We start from the raw sequence: 16952 nt of genomic DNA, 5'->3' as shown, positions 1-16952 counted from the left end.
CTTTCTCCCCAGGCTTCCTGTCCCATAATTCTCTCCCTTCTCCAGCTCTTGGCTCCATCCCTCCCCCTCCTGTCTTCTCCTATCACCTTGGATCTCCCCCTCCCACTTTAAAATCTCTTACTATCTCTTCTTTCAGTTAGTCCTGAAGAAGGGTTCCCGGCCCAAAACGTCGACCGTACCTCTTCCTATAGATACTGCCTGACCTGCTGAGTTCCTCCAGCATTTTTTGTGTGTGTCGCTTGAATTTCCAGCATCTGCAGATTTCCTCATGTGGAGCATAATTAGGCCATTTGGCCCATCGAGTCTGCTCCGCCTTTCAATCATGGCAGATCCCTTTTTCCCCCCACCTCAGCCCCACTCCCCAGCCTTCTCCCCATAATCTTTGATGCCGTGGCCAATCAAGAACCTATCAATCTCTGCCTTTAATGCACCCAATGATCTGGCTTCCACAGCTGCCTGTGGTAATAAATTCCACAAATTCACTACCCTCTGGCTAAAGAAATTTCTCTGCATCTGTTTTAAATGTATGCCCCTCTATCCTGAGGCTGTATTCTCTTGTCCTAGACTCTCCCACCATGGAAAACATCCTTTCCACATCTACTCTGTCTAGGCCTTTCAACATTCAAAAGATTTCAATGAGATCCCCCCCTCATCCTTCTAAATTCCGGCATGTACAGACCCTGAGCCATCAAACGTTCCTCGTATGATAACCCTTTCATTTCTGGAATAATCCATGTGAACCTCTGCTGACCCCTCTCCAATGCCAGCACTTTTTTTTTAAGAATAGGACCATCTAAGATCCTCCATAAATGCTGCCTAGCTTGCTGAGTTCCTCCAGCATTTCATAAGCACCGGTTTTCGGTACCCCACCAGGTACACTGTCAGGGTCTGACTTTTGCAAGATTTCACCCTCTGGAGGGATGGTGTGATGTTGGCCTCCAGCTTTGTAACTGGATCCTTCTCCTTGTTTGTACGCAGGGAGAAGCACAGCCTGATGGTCTGATTTACCGAGTGTTGCTTTGATCTGAATTACCAAGAGAGGTGAGGTCAGTAGGCATTTTTGTTGTTTATGTAGCAATGGTCAAAGGGTGTTTGGGGACCTGGTGGGCCAGGAGATGTGTTGGTAGTACTTTGAAAACACAAGTTTAAGTTGGCCTAGTTTGAAGTCCACAGCAGTGATGAAGAGGGCATCTGAGTATCTCATTTCAAGGTTGTTGACCATTGAGTAGTGTAGTTGATTGAGTACGGGGCTCATGTCTGTGTGCGGTGGGATGTAGACTAGCTGATTGATTTCCCATGGCTCATAGTATGGATGCCACATTACCATCAGATATTCCAAACTGGGTGAACAGGAACCATCACTACCAAGCACCATGAGGTCTTGATAAAGAAGCAGGCCTCTCTGCCTCTAACTTTGCCCCAGGACACCGTATGGTCTACATGGTGAATTGAGAAGCCCTCGGTACCTTGACCAGGCATGGCCCTTGTGAGCACAGAAGTAATTTCTGTCTAAACTAGAATTAGGAGTGAACAGCAGGCCTTGCACTATACGACTTCCTTCAATGTGAGGTCAGGTAGCACGAGTGGCAGTGACCTGGATCCAATCAGTTAGATGCCTTTTGTGCACATTTAGCACTGCATGTCGCACTCACACAGACCCCACATCTCTGGATGAGCTTGTCATCTCAGTCTCCAAGACTGACATTCAGGCATCCTTCAAGAGGGTGAATCCATGGAAGGAATCTGATACAGAGGGTGTACCTGGTCAAGTATTTTAAAGGGAACCTGAGGGGGGACTTCTTCACTCGGTGGTGAGAGTGCGGAATGAGCTGCCAGTGAAAGTGGTGGTTGCTAGTTAGATTTCAATGTCTCAGACAAATTTCGATAGGAGCATGGATGGAAGGGGTATGTTCCAGGTGTGGGTCAATAGAATGAGGCAGATAAATAGTTTGACACAGACAAGATGGGCAAAATGGCCTGTTTGTGTGCTGTAGAGCTCTATGACGAAGTACGAAAGATCTGTGCAGACCAATCGGCTAGTGTGTTTACAGACACAGTCAAACTCTCACTTCAGTGTACTGGTGCCATCAGATTCAGAAAGGCATCGATTGTACTGGTGCCCAAGAAGAGCATGGTGACCAGCCTCAATAACTACCGTCTAGTAGCACTTACATCAACCATAAGGAACGGCTTTGCGAAGTTGTTTATGGCCTGGATCTACCTAGTGCCATAACAGGTCAACAGCAGAAATGATTCTCTGGCTCTTTGCTCTGGACGACCCAGGTACCACCAGGAAGTACCATCAGGCCATTCACCTGCGATTGTTACATAGAACAGTACAGGCCCTTCAGTCCACACTGTTGAAAGGAAGAAAGTTTAGCTTTCCTTGTTGCATGTACATCGAAACATACAGTGAAATATCGTGCTCACTTTTTAACCTACTCTAAGATCAATCTAACCCTTCCCTCCAGTATAAGCATCCATTTTTCTTTCATCCAAGTGCCAAACCTGCTCAAGCTCTCAGGACCCCAGCCTCTGAGGCTTTAGTCATAAATCCTGTGCACCCCAAAAAGTTACAGTCTTTGAATAGTCTAAGTTATAGTTTCAGCTTCAGGGTGGCATAGTATTTGCTCAAAAAAAGGTTTTTAATTAAAAAGCCCCTATATTACAATATGGACTGTGATCATCTAACATCCAGACTCCAGGTGGAATTGCCCTGTTGTTCCTGCTGAAGTCGGGGGTAAATTGATAACATTTTAAACATGAGAAATTCTGTAGATGCTGGAAATCCAAAGCAACACACATAACATGTTGGAGGAACTCGGGTCGCATCTATGGAAATGATTTTGTTGCAAGAGTTCTTGTTTCCACCACTCACTCAGGCAGCAGGTTGCATTCCGAGGAGAAACACAGGAAGCAGATGCAGGGAGATTCGGAGAGGAAAAATGGATTAAAACTTTTGAACAAAACCTACTGTATTAAGCAATATTCAAAAACTACAAAAAGAAGTTCTCCGTGGCACCCTGGGACACAAACTCACTGGCCAACTTTTCTGCTGCCGTTTAGGCCTGTTAAAGTATGCACGAAGGTTGGTGTACACACAGCACAGTGGCCATCACAATGCTGACAGCTAATCCACCAATCTTTCTCTGCCCTTTACTCTTGTAACTAAGAAAGCAAGTATGATAAGATGGCTAGTCTATGACAGCACAGTACAGGCCCTTCGGCCCACAATGTTGTGCCACCTTTTAACCTACTCCAGGATCAATCTAACCCTTCCCTCCCACATAGCCCTCCATTTCTCATCCATGTGCCTATCTAAGACTCTTTTAAATACCGCTAATATACCTGCCTCTACCACCCCTCCGAGTGCAGTACAGGCACCCATCTCTCTCTCTGCATTTAAACAAAACTGAACTCTAATATTCCTCCTATATTTTACTCCAATCGCCTTAAAATTATGCTCGCTTGTATTAGCCATTTCTGGCCTTGGGAACAAGTCTCTGGCTGTCCACTCGATCCATGTCTCATCATATTTTACATTGCACATCCCCATCACATTAGCTCTCGTCTACCTTCACTTCGTAGTGGCTAGCACAACACCATTACAGTGCCAGTGATGGGGATTCATTGCCGATGTTGTCTGTAAGGAGTTTGTGGATCCTCCTTGTGACTGCTTGGGTTTCCTCCAAGAGCTCCGATTTCCTCCCACATATGCATTAGTAGAGCAATTGGTCACATAGGTACAATTGGGTGGCAGAGTCTCATTGGGCCAGAAGGCCTGCTACCGTGTAATTAAAATTAAAAAGCAAGAGAAATTCTTCATAGAATTTATCTAATTTTAATTATTTCCACTGATAAACAAAGCCATAAATTTGCAAGAATCAACATACAGATTTGTGGATCAAAAATAATCTTCTGAACTTTGTGCTCCCCAATTTTTGTATCTGCCCCATGACCTAAATTTCAAAATTACCACTCCTGCACAGTTTTATTGGTAACGTACTCTCCGTGTGGGCCTTCTGCACCTTCTGGTAGAAGGGCTAAATAAACGGGGGTCACAGCCCCCTCTTCGGCTGTGCCGGGTGCATTAGGACCAGCCATATCGGTTTTCACCCAACCAGGGCAGCAGGCATTCAAGAGGATCTTGTCTGCTGCTCTCTCCTTACTCAACCTCCGGGCAAGGATCTTGGAGAGGACAGTAAGCCCCAACTTTGTAATCCCATAGGCATGGGAGGGCCACCCCTGCTGAGTGTGCACCTCTTTTTTAGCATCCTCAACAAACTTCCTCATCAGCTCCACCAATTCTTCCTCCGTGATGGTGGTGCTGCGGAATTTCACCTGCAGTTCCGGGCTGCATTTCGACAGTGCTTCAGAGCCGGATGTGCTGGATACGTTCACCACTCTCCCTGCCAATTTAAAAGTTTGCAAAACATTAGACACAAAGAACAAAAGAAAGAGTGAGAGCACCTTTTCTCTCAACTTAATCCATCGCAATACACACAAAGTGCTGGAGGAACTCAGCAGGCCAGGCACCATCAATGGAAAGGGATAAACAGTCGGTGTTTCAGGCTGGGACCCTTCATCGGACTGGGTTATTGTTCAAGCCAAACTCTCCAATTGTAGGCATGTCAGGTACCATGTCATATGACATGGGAAATCATGCTCTCTTGACCATAATTGTTCTTGGCAAATGTTTCTACAGCATGTGGTTTGTCAATGCCTTCTAGACAGTGTCTTTACAAGATGGGTGATCCCAGCCATGATCAATACTCTTCACAGTTTGTCTACCCAACGTCAGTGGTCACATAACCAGGGCTCGTGACATGCACCAGCTGCTCATACAACTATCCACCGCTGCTCCCATGGCTTCATGTGACCCTGATCGGGAAGTGGGGTTCTAAGCAGGTGCTACACCTTGCCCAAGAGTGGCCTGCGGGCTAGCAGAGGGAAGGAGCACCTTATACTTCCTTTGGTAGAGACACATCTTCACCCTGTCACCCTTGTAGGAATGTAATTACCAAAACTACAGATCCTGACTGAGTTTGTATTTACATAGCAAAGTGGAACAGGTCTTTGATAATAAATTAACTTTATCAGGGTGTTAAGTCCAAGGTCACTCACTAATCAATATATACACTCATTTTATTAGTTATACCTGTACTCCTGCTTGTTAAAGCAAATATCTAATCAGCCAATCATGTGACAACTCAATGCATAAAAGCATACAGACATGGTCAAGAGATTCAGTTGTTGTTCAGAGCAAACATCAGAATGGGCAAGTAATATGATTTAAATGACTTTGACTGTAGATTGCTGGTGCCAGACAGGGTGGGGATTCAGTATCTCAAAAACTGCTGATCTTTTGGAATTTTCTAGAGTTTACAGAGTGCACACGGTGTGAAATACAAAACATTCCCAGTGACCAGCATTTCTGTGGGCAAAAATGACTTATTAATAGAACAGCACAGCACAGGAACAGGCTTTTTGGCCTACAATGTTGTGCTGAATCAATTAAATTAGTAATCAAATGGCTAACTAGTAGCTTCTGCCTACGCAATGCCTATATCCTTCCATTTTTCTCGCACTAATGTGCCTACCTAAACATCTCTTCAGTCTCTAACATTTTTGCCTCTACTGCCACCTCAGGCAGCACATTCCAGACATCCACAACTCTTTAAAAAGAAAACTTGCCCCTCACATCTCCTTTGAACTCAACCCCCTCACCTTAAATGCCTCCCCTCTGTTATTGGACATTTCAACCCTTAGAAAAAGATATTGTATGTCTACTCTATTGATGACTCTCAATTTTGTAAACCTCCATTAGATCTCCCCTCAGCCTCTGCTGCCCCAGAGAAAACAACACAAGTTTGTTAACCTCTTTATTATTAGAGGAGCTCTCTAATCCAGGCAACACTGTGGTAAACTACTTCTGCACCTTCTCCAAAACCTTGACATCCTTCCTATAATGTAACGACCCAAACACTATACAATACTCCAGATGCGGCCTAACTAGTTTTATTAAGCTGCAACATTAACTTCCTGACTTTTAAACTTAATGCCTCAACTACTAAAGACAAGAATGTCTTATGCCTTCTTAACCACTCTATCAACCTGTGTAGCAGTTTTCTGGCTATGAACTTAGACCACAAGATCCCTCTGTTCATCAACACCATTAAGGATCTTGCTCTGAACAGTGACTGTCTCTTTGCATTTGACCTACCAAGGTGCAATACTTGAGATTCGACCGGGTTAAACTCATTCCCTGCCCATATCTGCAACTGGTTTATATCCCGTTGTATTCTTTGCAGTGTTCTACACTGTCCATAACACCATCAACCTTCATGTCCGCAGACTTACTAACCCATCCATCTACGTTTTCAACCAGGTATTTATATACATCACAAACAGTTGAGGTTCCAGCACAGACCCCAGCGAAACATCATTAATGACTGACCTCCAGTTAGAGTAAGGGTACGTCCACACTACACCGGATAATTTTGAAAACGAAGCTTTTTCTTTTCGTTTTGACCTTCTATCCACACTGAAATGGCGTTTTCATCCCCCAAAAACGGAGATTTTCAGAAACGGTCTCCAGAGTGAATAAATCTGAAAACGCCTAATATCCGTTGTAGTGTATACGGGGTAAACGGAGAGATTTAAAAACGCTGTCATGACACCACCAGAACAACAATGTTTTTTCTGCTTCTGCTTGGTACTGCGCAAGCTGTTATACCGCGTAGTCGGTGTGAATGGCGTGAAAGTTAAATTGTAAAGTGAGCTTTTTTGACTATTTAAAAATGCTGTCATGACAGAAGGGTGAGAAATGTACTCACCAAATACTTTGACCCATAGCTTACTGAATAAATAAGTATACTCCCTTTGCCCTGTTTTCTGTCCTTGCTTGTATGAAGGTGGTTCACCTATTTATGCAAGTACTTCTCTGACAAAAGATGTGTAACAGCCTAATGTAACATTGTATGGAAATACAAGACAACACTGACGCTGACATGTTTTATACATTTAACAAGGTGCTTTATTAATGCAACAGAGTTAGTCAGTTTTTCAATGTTCATCATCAGCTGGGTCATACTGTCCGTGAACTCCCTGTCGGTTGCCTCCATACGCTCCAGTATTTGTTTTTTTTAGTTTTAAGTCCTCCTGTGCGAGAGCCAAGAGCAATTCCTTTAAAGTTTTTCTACTCTGTAACTGGACAAATGTGCACTAAGTACTGTATACCGTTTCATAGAACATAGAACATAGAATAGTACAGCACAGTACAGGCCCTTCAGCCCACAATGTTGTGCCGACCCTCAAACCCTGCCTCCCATATAAGCCCCCACCTTAGATTCCTCCATGTACCTGTCTAGTAGTCTCTTAAACTTCACTAGTGTATCTGCCTCCACCACTGACTCAGGCAGTGCATTCCACGCACCAACCACTCTCTGAGTAAAAAACCTTCCTCTAATATCCCCCTTGAACTTCCCACCCCTTACCTTAAAGCCACGTCCTCTTGTATTGTGCAGTGGTGCCCTGGGGAAGAGGTGCTGGCTATCCACTCTATCTATTCCTCTTATTATCTTGTACACCCCTATCATGTCTCCTCTCATCCTCCTTCTCTCCAAAGAGTGAAGCCCTAGCTCCCTTAATCTCTGATCATAATGCATACTTTCTAAACTAGGCAGCATCCTGGTAAATCTCCTCTGTACCCTTTCCAATGCTTCCACATCCTTCCTATAGTGAGGTGACCAGAACTGGACACAATACACCAAGTGTGGCCTAACCAGTGTTTTATAGAGCTGCATCATTACATCGCGACTCTTAAACTCTATCCCTCGACTTATGAAAGCTAACACCCCATAAGCTTTCTTAACTACCCTATCCACCTGTGAGGTAACTTTCAGAGATCTGTGAACATGTACCCCGAGATCCCTCTGCTCCTCCACACTACCAAGTATCCTGCCATTTACTTTGTACTCTGCCTTGGAGTTTGTCCTTCCAAAGTGTACCACCTCACACTTCTCCGGGTTGAACTCCATCTGCCACTTCTCAGCCCACTTCTGCATCCTATCAATGTCTCTCTGCAATCTTTGACAATCCTCTATACTATCTACAACACCACCAACCTTTGTGTCGTCTGCAAACTTGCCAACCCACCCTTCTACCCCCACATCCAGGTCGTTAATAAAGATCACGAAAAGTAGAGGTCCCAGAACAGATCCTTGTGGGACACCACTAATCACAATCCTCCAATCTGAATGTACTCCCTCCACCACGACCCTCTGCCTTCTGCAGGCAAGCCTTGTTTTCTGTGTGTCCTGCGCATGCCCGGTAGGAGAAGATTCACCCAAATATCGTCTAATGTGGATGGAGATCTTGAAAAACACTTAGTGTGGATGCCTGTCATTTTTACTCGAACCCGGCATTTTCAAAATTATTCGGCGTAGTGTGGACGTAACCTAAGTCCCATTGACCACTACTCCATCTTCTACAGGCAAGCAAATCCTGAATCCAAACGGCCAATTCACCATGGATCTTAATCCTCTGGATGTGCCTCCCAGAGGGACCTTGTCAAATCCCTTACTAAAATTCATGTAGACATCATCCACAGATCTACCTTCATAACCCTTGTCACCTCACCCAAACAACTCAATTAAGCTAGTAAGACATGGCTTCTCTGCACAAAGCTATGCTGGCTGTCCCTAATTACACCACAGTTTTCCAAATACTTGGGGTTAGGATTTATTTTCCAAACAAACCCTATCCCCAAGACTTCTCTCAAGTAATTTCCCTACCACTGACCCGAGACTGACCAGTCTATAGTTTCCAGGAATAGCCCTGGTTCCCTTCTCGAACCAGCTACTTACCAGTCCTCCAGGTCCCCGCCTGTGTCTAGAGAGGACATGAAGTTATTGGTCAACGCCCCAGCAATCTCTCCCTTTACCTCACTCAATAATCTGAGGTATATACCATCAGGCTCTGGGGATTTATCCAATGTAAAGCTCTTTAAAAAACCCAACATTACCTCCTCTTACACTTTGAAATGCCCTAGAATATCAATATGCTCAGTACTGATCTCCCTAGCCCCCACACCCTTCTCCTTGATAAATACGGATGGAAAGCACTCGTTAAGGATCTCACCCATATCCTTCATATCCGAGCAAATGTTCCCCCCCCCCCCCTTTATCCTTGAGTGGCCTTAACCTCTCCTTAGGTATTCTCTTGCTCCTGGTACATGTATGGAATGCCTTGGAATTCTCTTTAATCCTACTTGCCTAGGACTTTTCATGGCCGCTTTTCTGTTTCCTAATTCTCTTGAGCTCCTTTCTGGCTTTCTTATAATCTTGAAGAGCTCTGTTTGATTCTAGCTTCCTAAGTTTTACATTCTTTTCCTTTTTCTTCTTGACTAGATTCATCAGCTCTCTCAACATCCAAGTTTCTCTTACCTTGCCATCCTTGTCCTTTCTTCAGGCCAGAACATATCTGTTCTGTACTCTGTGCAGTTGGCCACTAAACACCTTTCACATGTCAGATGTGGACTTGCCCAAAAACAGCTGTTCCCAAATAACTCTTCCTAGTTCCTGCCTAATGCTCTTGTAGTTTGCCCTGCTCCAATTTAATACTTTCCCCGCAAGGTCCGTAATTATCCTTACTTATAGCTATCTTAAAGCTTAAGTAGTCAATGTTCCCTAACTATTAACCCACTGAAAGATCAGTCACCTAGCCAGGCTCATTACCCAACAAACCAGGTCCAGTACATCCCCTATCTTGTTGAGCTGTAAACATAACTTTGCCAGATCAAATAACGACAGCACAAAAAGATCGTTACTTATCTTTTCACCCGTTTATTTCTTCAAGCTCAGCCGGCGAGTGAACTTGAACCCGACATCAGGGAGAGAATCTTTCTCATCTCCCCGGCGGTTCTACAAGTTCACTGCCCGATATCAGAATTGTCAGAAGTTATAAAGCCACCGATACAAAAGAACAATCAGTTTGATAACCATTCCTACCAAGTCAATGGACTACTGATACAGAGAACAATCAGTTTGATAACCATTCCAGTCAAGTCAATGGACTATTGATACAGAGAACAATCAGTTTGATTACCATTCCTACCAAGTCAATGCACTATTGATACAAAAGTACAATCAATTTGTTAGACACTCCAGCCACCTTAATTAAAAAAAGGAATGTCCTACCTGGTTTGCTGGAGCCACAACTTAATTACAAAGATAAGAACATCCGTCAAATTTGTGCTTTAATTAAGAAAGGAACGTTCTGTCTAATTTCCATCAGGTACTGCTTTTTGTCAAAATCAAAAGGTGTGAAAAGCCCAGAGGCATCTATGTGGATCTGGGTGAACTTTACTCCTTATCTTGCTCCAGAGAAAGCAGCTGTAAGACATTATTCAAATACACTGCAGTCACAGACATAGTCAGTACTGAATTCATTGTTTACAGGGATCTGAGAATCCCCCTTAAACTTTATCAGAGGAATCTACATACTGATTTAAGAAATCCTCCTGCCCTCCTGGATACACCTAACAAACTCTGCTCCATTTAAACCACCTGCACTCAGAAAGCCTAACTTTATCTAGGAGAGATGAGATCTGAGAATCCCCCTTAAACTTTATCAGAGGAATCTACATACTGATTTAAGAAATCCTCCTGCCCTCCTGGATGCACCTAACAAACTCTGCTCCATTTAAAACACCTGCACTCAGAAAGCCTAACTTTATCTAGACAGATGAAGACACCCATGGTAACAACCCTATTGTTTTTACGCCTTTCCTTAATTTGCCTGCATATCTGTTCCTCAATGTCCTGGTGGCTATTTGGGGTCTGTAGTACAACACATCAGAGTGATATCATCCTTTCTATTTTTGAGCTCTACCCGTATAGACTTAGTGGACGAGCCCTCCATTATGTCCTTTGAATGCAGCTGTGCTATTGTCACTGATTAGAAGTGCAACTCACCCACCTCTTCTAACCCACTCTCTCCTTTCTAAAACATCAAAACTTGGGACATTAAGCACCCATTCCTGCAGAGAGGATGTGCTGAAACTGGAGAGAGTTCAAAGGAGATTCATGAAAATGATTCCAGGAGTAAACAGCTTGTCATATGAAGAGCATTTGATGGCTTTGGGCCTGTATTCACCGGAATTCAGAAGAATGAGGGGGTGACCTCACTGAAACCTATCAAATGGTGAAAGGCCTTGATAGGGGGCTGTGGAGAGGATGTTTCCTATAGTGGGAGAGTCCAAGAACAGAGGCCTCAGAATAGAGGGATATCCTTTTAGAACAGAGATGAAGAGGAATTTCTTTAGACAGAGAGTAGTGAATCTGTAGAATTCATTGCCACAGGCAGCTGTGGAGGCCAAGTCTTTTTATATATATATTTAAGGCAGAGGTTGATAGATTTTTGATTGGTCAGGGCATGAAGGGATACAGGAAGAAGGCAGGAGATTGGGGCCGAGAGGAAAAATGGATCAGCCATGAGCAGACTCAATGGGCCAAATGGCCTAATTCTGCCCCTATGTTTTATGGTCTTATGTTACAACTGAACCTGCATTTACCAGGTCCGCTGGTAGCTCGATGAACAATCATACTACCCTAAGAGTAAAGAATATCCCTCTCAGATTTCTCCACTATTTCACCTTTCAACCTAAGCCTATGACCTCTAGTTCTCATCCAATCTGTGGAGAGAATGTCTGCATGTATTCAATATATATCTATAATCAATATATCTATAATTTTGTATTTGGAATGTTATATCTGGAATTTTGTATACCTCTGGGAATACAGATCTATAATGCCTTGAAAGTGATGTCATTGGTAGATAGGGTAATAAGAATAGTCAAAGTCATACTTTATTGATCCCGGGGGAAATTGGTTCATGGGGGGATGGACTTCATTATTCCAAGTATTGAGTCCAGAAGTTGGGATGTAATGTTGAAGTTGTACAAGATGTTGGTGATGCCAAATTTGGAATAGTGTGTGCAGTTCTGGTCAGGAAAGATATCTATAAGGCTGGAAGAGTGCAGAGAAAATTTACAAGGATGTTGTCAGGACCTAAAGACCTGAGTCACAGGGAAAGGTTGAAGAGGTTAGGATCTTATTCCTTAGAGCTTAGGAGAAAGAGGGGAGATTTGATAGAGGTATACAAAATTATGAGGGGTACAGGCAGGGTAAATGCAAGCAGGCTTTTTCCAGAGGTTGGGTGAGAGTAGAGCTGGTGATCATGGGTTTAGGGTGAAATGTGAAAGTTTAAGGGGAACATGAGGGGGAACTTCTTTTTATTTTTATTGAGATACAGAGTGGAAAAGGCCCTCACGGCCTTTGGAGCCATGCTGCTCAGCAACCCCTGATTTAACCCTAGGTTAAACAGGGGAAACTCGTACAGGCATGGGGAGAGCACACAAGCTCCTTACAGACAGCAGTGGGAATTGAACGCGGGTTTCTGGTGATGTAAAGCACCGGGCTAACCGCTACGTCACCGTGCTGCCCTGAGCTGCCAGCAGAAGTGGTGGATGTAGGTTCAATTTCAACATTTAAGAGAAATTTGGATAGCAACGTGGATGTGAGGGGTATGGAGGGTAGTGGTCAGGGCGCAGTTCCATGGAACTAGGCAGAATGATAGTTTAGCACGGACGCCTGTTTCTGTGCTATAGTGTTCTGTGACTCTATATGTCTCCAGTCAGTCTCCTGCGCTATGGGAAAGGACCACGGAAGTCAACATCGACTAAATAGGCTGAATGTCCAGTTTATCTATCAAAACTATTCTGAGGTTCCTTTTAAACATGAGCATGTTTGTATTCCACCACATGGGGGTACCATATTCAAACAGGCTATATATTGGGACCAAAACAACACATTATTTTTGTGTTCATTTCCTGAGTAACCTGGCTGCTTATTGTCAGTTACAAGAAGCCTCCTTACCAATTAGCTGCTGCTCAGTAAATACACTCAATAAATCTTCTTGCAAGCAACTGTTAGGATGGGAAACAGCTTCTTCCTCTAGGGCATAAGACAACTGAACTCCCTGACACCACCCAGGTCTCATCACACATGAAGCACCAGTAGTGTTATGCTATTTTTTTTAAACTTGTGTAATAAATGCACTTTATTATTTGTTAATTTGCAAATGGTAATATTACCTTGTGTGTTATGTGTGTGAGTTATATATAGTGTGTTGTACACCTTGGTCCAGTGGAATGTTGTTTCATTTGGTATACATGTGTACGGTTGAGTGACAATTCAAGAGCAAACTCCAAAAAGTTAATGACCAAACAGCTTAACAACAGTTAAGGATATATTGAAATCTAGAAGGATAGAGTGCAGAGCGTAAGAAAATCTGAACTTATTTAGGAGAAGCAACATGGTTTGACTTTGCTTATGTGAACTCATAGAAGCTACGCAAGGTTCAGAATTTTTAAAAAACTCAATGAAAGTATGTGAAATTGAAGTCAAATTATTAAACTGAGATTTGTCATTGGTTTGATGTTCAGGATAGCAGGTATGAATTAGAATTAAAAGAAGTAGAAAATACTAATTGAAGGTATGCTGTGGGCTCAGTTATTATTATACTTCTTAATGACTTAAAACACTGTTCTAGTTTGCTAGTTATTTTTCAGTACAATAAATAATCAAGCAGGTTTATGGAGGGGAAAATACAATAATTATGAGGGTAGTTGGCAGTCACTAACCACATAGTGGGTCATGAATGTATCCTGGACAAACCCCCAAATGTTGTGACTGACACAGCAACTGTAAATAGCAAATATAAAAACTGTCTTTATTCACAAGCATGGGGGGGGGGAGAAGGGAGGGAGAGAGGAAGGGAGAGAGAGAGGGAGGGAGAGAGAGGGAGAGAGGGAGGGAGAGAGGGAGGGAGGGAGTCAGTCCAGGGGGAACAAAGAGAATCTCACTCTCCTCATGAAGTGTTTTATACTTCCTCAATACTGAACAATAAACAGCCATTTCAATTGCTATAATCACCCTCTTAATTTTCAATATAGCCAGGTACACTTTACAGAGCTTCATATTTCCAATGGTGGTACTTCCCAACTAGTAGAACTTATTGAAAATTCAATTTGGGTCTGTCCCAAAAGCCTGAGTACGAACTCCAGACATGCAAAACTCAGTACAGTATACCCTTTTTATACTAGTGGCGAGGGATGGGTCCATGTATCTAGAAGGCTAAGTGACAAAACAGATCTGTCCTGAACCATGCATTTAGTGACAGGGATGCACCTTTATCATTGTGCTAATAGCCCAGACATTCATTTGTCGTATTCCCCTATTGTGGTTTCAATGGGACAGAATCAGAACGATTGGTTTCACTAGCCACAAATTATCAGGTGGAAATTAAATAAGATACAGATTTTATTTCCTTAAGACTGGTCCTCATTTTAGTTATCCCATGTATCCACAATGCTTCCTAACAACCATGTTCATAGCAACGTGTAAACATGCCAATTATAAGGCAGAGAACACAAGTAAACTTTTTAAAAATTGAGTGAAGTGTACTGTGGTGTTCACTGGGAGTCAATACTGGATCCATGGCATATGTTGTACACTCGATAGTTTTTTTTTTAGCCAAAAATGAACTGCGTAACTTAGCGCAATGAGTTCTACAGAAGCGAACTACGTGTTGTTGCATGGACTTCATTGTAACTTCTACGTCTGCACTACGCCGGATAATTTTGAAAACGAAGCCTTTTCTCTTCGTTTTGACCCTCTGTCCACACTAAAACGGCGTTTTCATCCCCCGAAAACGGAGATTTTCAGAAACGGTCTCCAGAGTGAATAAATCTGAAAACGCATAATATCCGTTGTAGTGTGACGGGGTAAACGGACAGATTTAAAAACGCTGTCATGACACCGCCACCACACAACAATGCTTTTTCTGCTTCTGCTTGGTACTGCGCAAGCACTGCCGTACGGTTGTTATAACGCGCAGTCGGTGTGAACGGCGTGAGAGTTAAATTGTAAAGTCAGCTTTTTTGACTATTTAAAAACGCTGTCATGACGTGCTGGAACAGATGGCCGCAGCGCGGCATTTCGTTGTTTTCTTGAACGCAAACCCCCACGTAACCTAACAATTTCAGTACAAACGGCAACGAGACTGAAGCCGGAAGGGTTAGAAATGTACTCACCAAATACTTTGACCCATAGCTTACTGAATAAATAAGTATACTCATTTTGCCCTGTTTTCTGTCCTTGCTTGTATGAAGGTGATTTACCTATTTATGCAAGTACTTCTCTGACAATAGATGTGTAACAGCCTAATGTAATGTTGTATGGAAATACAAGATAACACTGATGCAGACATGTTTTATACATTTAACAAGATGCTTTATTAATACAACAGAGTTAGTCAGTTTTTCAATGTTCGTCGTCAGCCGTGAACTCCCTGTCGGTTGCCTCCATACGCTCCAGTATTTGTTTTTTTTTAGTTTTAAGTTCTCCTGCGCGAGAGCCAAGAGCAATTCCTTTAAAGTTTTTCTACTCTGTAACTAGACAACCACGCACCAAGTACTGTATGGCTTGTTTTCTGCGTCCTGCGCATGCCCAGTAGGAGGAGATGCACCCAAATATCCGCCTAATGCGGACAGGGATAATTTGAAAAACGCTTCGTGTGGACGCCTGTCGTTTTTACTCGAAACCGGCGTTTTCAAAATTATCCGGCGTAGTGTAAATATAACTTCTTCTCTTTCAGACCGAGTCTCTTCGACCTGAAACTTATCTTCGTTTTTCTGTTTTGCTTTGGTCTATGAACCCCGCTGACCCTCCTCCCTGAAATGATGCTGAAGTCACCTTATAAACATACCGAATGCCAAAGAGAGGTTAATTTAAAATCAAAACGAACAACTTATAGTATTCAATCAGAGCTCACCGTGAGGTTTGATGATTGGGAGAAGCTCAGTGCACATATCCCGGGTGGCGAAGAAATTGGTGGCCATCGTCACTTCAGCTTGGATGCCGAACGGGGTTGTATCTGCCACTTTAAAAGCGATGCCAGCGTTGTTGATCAGGACGTCGATGCCTCCGTACTTCTCGAGCATAAACGCGCGCAGCTTTCGGATGCTCTGCAGGTTGTCGATGTCCAGCTGATGGAAGAGCGGATTCAGCTGCTCCTGCCGCAGCTTCTCCACCGCCTGCTGCCCGCGGCCCACGTCCCGGGCTGTCAGGTACACGTCCCCGTCAAACTGTCGGCACAGAGCCCGCACCACCTCCAGCCCGATGCCCTTGTTGGCTCCGCTCACCACCGCCACTCGCGTCAGCATGTTTCCACCAGCACGACAGTTTTGGAATGCGCGATTGCAGCAGGTGGGTGGGAACTGATCGGTGGGAAATGTCAGGGCCCAATCTCTGAATTGGATACAGTCAGTCCGACTGCGTAGGCGCTCCTGTGATACTCTTCTCCCGAGAGTATCTGGAACTTTTTCATTCAATCCCTTTTCTGTAATTATATTCTTAAGCGTCAATTTTATTTGATTACTTCTATTTGTTCGGTTACTTGTCATCTTTGGGTGTAATTTTTCATTGATTCTATTGTATTGCTTTATTCTACTGTGAATGCCCGCAAGAAACAGAATCTCAGCATAGAATTTGCTGACATATACGGACTTCGATAATAAATGTATTTTGAACTTTAATTTGTTGTGTAGGCGCGCATTAATCAGGTTAAAAAAAAGAATCAGAGTTCTCTTCTTAAACCTGGAATTTCGCAACAGATGTGTTTCTGCAAAAAATAAGTTGTTTTATTCTGTTCACATTGATATTCTGATAGGTTCCAATCGTCGCAAAGAGCAATTTAGGGCAAAGGTATTTCTCAAATATCGGATTAATTGCGAATGTCCAAACAGCGCTCCGCTGCCTGTACCACCCAGATCGAAAGAATGATTAAATAGCTGAACATCAAATTCCAAAACCAACTGAATAGAGGTT

At 43.3% G+C, this 16952-nt stretch overlaps 2 protein-coding genes across 3 annotated transcripts in view; one reads left to right on the top strand and one right to left on the bottom strand.

The window, feature by feature from the left end:
• setd4 (SET domain containing 4) overlaps positions 1–16952 on the top strand; it is a 148522-nt gene that overhangs the window by 913 nt on the left and 130657 nt on the right. The window contains exons 1-2 of one of the 2 annotated variants that reach the window (XM_072259935.1): positions 121–873; positions 979–1046. The gene's annotated coding sequence lies outside the window, so the exon portion shown is untranslated. Of the gene's footprint in view, positions 1–120; positions 874–978; positions 1047–16952 lie in introns of those variants that run through there. The other variant, XM_072259934.1, reaches the window with a different exon arrangement.
• Positions 3819–16337, bottom strand: LOC140198830 (carbonyl reductase [NADPH] 1-like). Its single transcript, XM_072259944.1, has 2 exons — positions 15898–16337; positions 3819–4409 (listed from the first exon to the last, which is right to left on the bottom strand). Exons 1-2 carry the CDS (start codon positions 16286–16288, stop codon positions 3973–3975), a joined length of 828 nt encoding a protein of 275 aa, XP_072116045.1. The 5' UTR covers positions 16289–16337; the 3' UTR covers positions 3819–3972.

The sequence above is a fragment of the Mobula birostris genome, chromosome 6 (genome assembly GCF_030028105.1).
Source record: "Mobula birostris isolate sMobBir1 chromosome 6, sMobBir1.hap1, whole genome shotgun sequence".
NCBI lineage: Eukaryota > Metazoa > Chordata > Chondrichthyes > Myliobatiformes > Myliobatidae > Mobula > Mobula birostris.
Note: the sequence above shows the minus strand (reverse complement) of the source record. Positions and strands in the feature narration are given on the sequence as shown.